Raw genomic sequence first — 5,379 nt, forward strand, 5'->3', positions numbered from 1 at the left:
AAACACAAGTATTTAAGAACATGTTGTTAATTCAATTAACTAGTTGATTGCATGATCTGAGGTTTGTAAGCTCCCCCCCCCCCCCCCCCCCCCCCCGGAGTCTAATAGTCCAAAAGGTGAGGTTTGTATGATTCCCCTAAGTTCTATCCAGGTTAATTAAATTTTATGAATAAAGAACAAAAATTAATCTTCAGAATTTAAGAAAAACTAGTTCTTAACTATCAGATTCATGCACTTAAATAATTATATATTTACTCCCCATTTTGTCATCAACAAAAAGAACAAAGAGTAATGGAAGCGAAAAAAGATACTAAAGACATATAATTTTAAACCAAACAAAAAGAGTTTTCATATTGCATAGAAAAATATTTCAAAAAGGTTAGAAATAAAGGATAACAAAGAGTATTAAGCCTAAAGTCTAGGGTATTTTTTCAAAATCTACAACATGGCTTTGATGTTAGCCCCCATAGAATCTTGCTTGCCAAACACAAACTACAACTGAATATCCATCTTGTCTTTCTTATCAGCCACTGCAACCAATTTCTCTTCTAATTGCTCCTGCCTCTGACTGGTAGAAGCAACAATCTCAGAAGTGAAAGACTTCGGGTTTTGCAGAACAAAGTCCAAAGAGGTTTTGAGAGAATCTCACTTAGCAGCATAAGCAACTAGGTCATATGCAATGAGTCTCTCAACAACCAATTCTTGTAGCCTATCATCGAAAATAGTTATATATTCTTCCATTTGGTTTTAGATATTTGGTGGAGGGTTTAGGTTGAAAGTTTATGGAAGGGATGAAGGGATATGTGAGGTTATTTCTTCTGAGAAAGAAACATGTATTGTGCCAGAACCTGACACATTATCTGTATCAGATGGTTGAGGTTAAGGATCTGAATGTGTTTCTAGTATAGTTTGGTCTAGTGTGGCTCCTGGTTGAGGGGATTATAGGTCAGAGATTTCTTGTTCAGGATGGGGTTCAGTTTGAGCTTCAAGTTCTGGTTGAGGTTGAACAAGGTTTATTTGATGTTCAGGTCGATGAAGATTGACCCGGTCTTCTGATTGTGGGTCATAAAGTGTGGTTTCAAGAGATATGGCTTAAATTGGTTAGAAATAAAGGATAACAAAGAGTATTAAGCCTAAAGTCTAGGGTATTTTTTCAAAATCTACAACAAGGCTTTGATGTTAGCCCCCATAGAATCTTGCTTGCCAAACACAAACTACAACTGAATATCCATCTTGTCTTTCTTATCAGCCACTGCAACTAATTTCTCTTCTAATTGCTCCTGCCTCTGACTGGTAGAAGCAACAATCTCAGAAGTGAAAGACTTCGGGTTTTGCAGAACAAAGTCCAAAGAGGTTTTGAGAGAATCTCACTTAGCAGCATAAGCAACTAGGTCATATGCAATGAGTATCTCAACAACCAATTCTTGTAGCCTATCATCGAAAATAGTTATATATTCTTCCATTTGGTTTTAGATATTTGGTGGAGGGTTTAGGTTGAAAGTTTATGGAAGGGGTGAAGGGATATGTGAGGTTATTTCTTCTGAGAAAGAAACATGTATTGTGCCAGAACCTGACACATTATCTGTATCAGATGGTTGAGGTTAAGGATCTGAATATGTTTCTAGTATAGTTTGGTCTAGTGTGGCTCTTGGTTGAGGGGATTATAGGTCAAAGATTTCTTGTTCAGGATGGGGTTCAGTTTGAGCTTCAAGTTCTGGTTGAGGTTGAACAAGGTTTATTTGATGTTCAGGTCGATGAAGATTGACCCGGTCTTCTGATTGTGGGTCATAAAGTGTGGTTTCAAGAGATATGGCTTAAATTGGTGTGAGATTTATAGGGTTAAAGTCTGATTCATCATAATCGAAGCTCGAACTATAGATAAATGATGGTGAAAGTATGTTTTTTTCATAATCTTCTAGTCTGTTTATGGTTTGATAAGGTTTAGTGATGGTGCTTAGGCGGTAAGTTGTTCAAATCCAGAGATACACACTAGTTGGTTATTTTCAAATGGATGTTCTGAAGAGAACTCACCATATAGGAGCCTTGACAGTACATCTATAACAGATTATGTCTGGAAAGAGTGTAGAATTTGAGCAATTGTGTTGAAATTATGAATCATCTGAAGGTTTGGGGAGTATGTTCAGAGGATTAGGTTGATGATTTATCAGGGGTTGATGTTTTAGTTTCAGGTTGAGGATTAGAATAATTTAAGGCTGAATTAAAGATAGGATCAGAAATCATACGTATCGTTGTAGTTTATGTAGCATCTGAAGCTTCTGCACCAGTTGTAGCTTCAACATGGATGTCTTCTTCCATAGCAGCTTAAAGATCTTGAGTTTTTGAAGCACCATCAACTCCATCTACATCCTTCAAACTAGCTTTTGTAGTGGCCTTTACTTGTAGAGCTTGCTCCATCAAAACTTCAGCTTTAGAAGGATTTTCCAAAGCTTTATCCCTCATAGTAGATGTTACCAGCTTTTCTCCTTCTACAACAGATTCTTTCATCTGGTGCTGGGACAACTTCTTTATTTCCTTTGTCTTCATTTCCAAAGGATATTTATCTTCCTCTTCTTCTTCTACTTATTCTGATTCTTCTACTTATTCTTATTCTTCTACTTATTCTTATTCTTCTACAGAAAAAATCATCTTCCTTACCTTCTTTGAAGGTGCTGGTTTGACAAAAGTAAATATTTTATTCTTGAGAGTGTTCCCAATGGCCCCACTTCTGGTCTTAGTAGGCATCGAGATAGCAGAAGAGGCCACTTCCTTTACCTCCTTTTGGATGGATGAAGAAGCCTTTTTCTTTGGTGGATTTTGAACCTCCTGAGTTTGAGAAGCAGCATGCTTCCTATTCCTTAAAGGCTTGTATGCATTTTTAGGAGCATCTAAAATGTCATCCAAAGTCAGAAGGACACCAATTTTTTTTATTTTTTCAGCCTGATATGCTCCAAAATCACCTCAGGATTGTCCATTTTAGAAATAAAAGGAAATTCCTCAAGGTAAGTTGTCTTGCCACTTCTGATTCTAAGACTTTATTGAGAATTCACCACACCTTTCTTCTTTATGATATTCATATTTCCAAAAACAAAAGCAAATATAATGTTACCATATGTTTCTTTAAGATCCTGAGTGGCATAAAATTTCTTTAGAGCATCAATCAGTCTGCTCTATTGGAACATACTAGATAAGAGTATGGCATAAGGAACATTATTCTTGTTATACTTTTTGCTTTCCTTGATAGCATCACACAGATGGTTAAAGATGTATGAAGCCAGGTTTAGCCTCTCATAATTCACCAGGAACCACATGAAATGCTTGTGATCCCAGGAGATCTAATCAGAACTTCCTTCTCTTGGGATCAGGCAAACAATGAGAATCTTGAATATAAGTTTGTAGGGAATCTTCATGTTCTTCACATTTCCAAAGTCATCAGACTTATCAAATAAGTCTAACTTGATAAGATTGGAATGTTTACTGCCATCTTTAGTGTTCAGGATACATATTCCTTCATTAGCTACACATATCATCGTGACAATATAACTTTGAGTGATGGCAATATCAAAACCCCTTACAACTGATCTGATTTCAATTTCTTTAAAATCTTTCAGACTCATCTCAGCTCTTGACTTCCCTCTATTCGCTTCATGTTCGGTAATCTTCCCTCTTTCTTCAAAAGATGCAGCAACTTTATCATAGACCTCAACCCTAACCCATAACCTTTAACCAAGTAGGGATAAGTTTGAACATCAAGTATGTCGAAGAAGTGCATCCAACCCTGAACTTCAAAGTGTTCTTTTAGAGGATACCCATTTACCTCAAAAGACTTGAAATCAACAATATGTTCTACAATAAAATTGAGATTGTTCTCTCTGATCTTCACTGTTCTTGGCTTGATTTCGCGCCGCGAAAAATACCCGAGCACATCGAGCGCTCGGAATACAACAGAGTTGCCATTCAATTTTATTTATTTTAAGAGAAAGAGAAAATATCAAAAAAACCTAAAGGGAAGAGAAAAGGGGTAAGGAAGTCAGTTATGCAAAGGGAAGGTATGATCACACCTCACATCCGTTGTACTCAACGGGAACTGTTTTAATTGTTCTTTGCACATATGGTTGTTATTATCTAAATGTTACTTGTGATTGGTTTTAATTAAGGGAAAAATAAGTTTTTAATTAATATGCTCGCCAAGATTTCGAAACCTTGTGCCTACGTATTCTAATGGTGCAATAAGAAAATCAGAGCTCCATAGTTCATGGTAGAAAATAAGTATTTATTGGTTGATTTTAGGGAACAATGTTATAATCATATCCTAGAAGTGATTTGATGTTAGCTAGTTTAATACTAGTTCGGATGCTCTAAGCTTTTAGTCTGACTGCTAAGGAATGGATTATAATAGTTCTTTTATAAAAAGGAAATAAATTGAAAAGGATTATGAATGTGGTTTGAAAAGGTCTGTGAATGTTAGCTAGTTTGATCCTAGTTCGGATGCTCTAAGCTTTTATTCAGAGCTAGATTGGCTTGTTCTTCATATTTGTCAGAGTCTTCTTCATTGTCTAGTTCATCCCATGTTTCCATGATACTCTTCTTGAACTTGCTTTTGAAGCTGTCCTTCTGATAGCTTCCTTTCTTTGACTTTTCCTTTTGCACCTCTAGATAGTCACTAATGAAGTGACCAAACTTCTTGCAGTTGAAGCATCCATTATTATCATCTTTATTTTCTCTGGATCTTGATCCTATGAAGCCACTACTTATGCCAAAGAATATTTTGTTCTTCTTAGCCATATATAAGAATATTTTGATTATGAAGGCCATTTCTTCATCATCAATAAATTCTTCAGAAGTTGCTGCATGAGCTGCTTCTTCAAATTCCCAAATTTTAGAAGATGTGGAAGGTTGAGCAACATATTTCAAAGCAAGAGACTTTGATTTCTTGACAGGTTCATCTCCATTAAGTTCCATCTCATGACTCTGGAGATTGGTTATTAAGCTTTCAAGACTTATAGTGTTTAAGTCTTTGGCTTTCTAAATGGCTCTCGCCTTTGGTCTGTATCTGACATGAAGACTCCTAAGAATATTCTTGACATGATTATAAGTTGTATAAATCTTCTTAACTTTAAGTCCATATACAAGAACTTTAAACCTTAAGAACATGGTTTCAATGTCTTCATCTTCCTTCATTCTCAACAGTTCATACTATTGAACTAAAAGGTTAGTATTTACTTCTTTTACTTGTTGATTGCCTTCATAGGTGGCAACCAAGTATTCAAATATGGCTTTAGTAGTAAATTTGTCAATAATCTTGATGTACTCAGATTGAGGTAGAACATCTACCAAAATGCCTCAAACTCTGTGATATTTCCTATAAGTCTTCTTTTGAGC

At 35.8% G+C, this 5,379-nt stretch overlaps 1 protein-coding gene across 1 annotated transcript; it reads right to left on the minus strand.

The window, feature by feature from the left end:
• Window positions 1–2,322: 2,322 nt before the first annotated feature.
• LOC127136559 (uncharacterized) lies at window positions 2,323–4,959 on the minus strand. Its single transcript, XM_051063105.1, has 5 exons — window positions 4,592–4,959; window positions 3,369–3,717; window positions 3,048–3,167; window positions 2,656–2,937; window positions 2,323–2,538 (listed from the first exon to the last, which is right to left on the minus strand). The coding sequence occupies exons 1-5, from the start codon at window positions 4,957–4,959 to the stop codon at window positions 2,323–2,325; spliced, it is 1,335 nt and encodes a 444-aa protein (XP_050919062.1).
• Between the last annotated feature and the right edge of the window lie 420 nt (window positions 4,960–5,379).

Source organism: Lathyrus oleraceus, chromosome 4 (assembly GCF_024323335.1).
Source record: "Lathyrus oleraceus cultivar Zhongwan6 chromosome 4, CAAS_Psat_ZW6_1.0, whole genome shotgun sequence".
Classification (NCBI taxonomy): domain Eukaryota; kingdom Viridiplantae; phylum Streptophyta; class Magnoliopsida; order Fabales; family Fabaceae; genus Lathyrus; species Lathyrus oleraceus.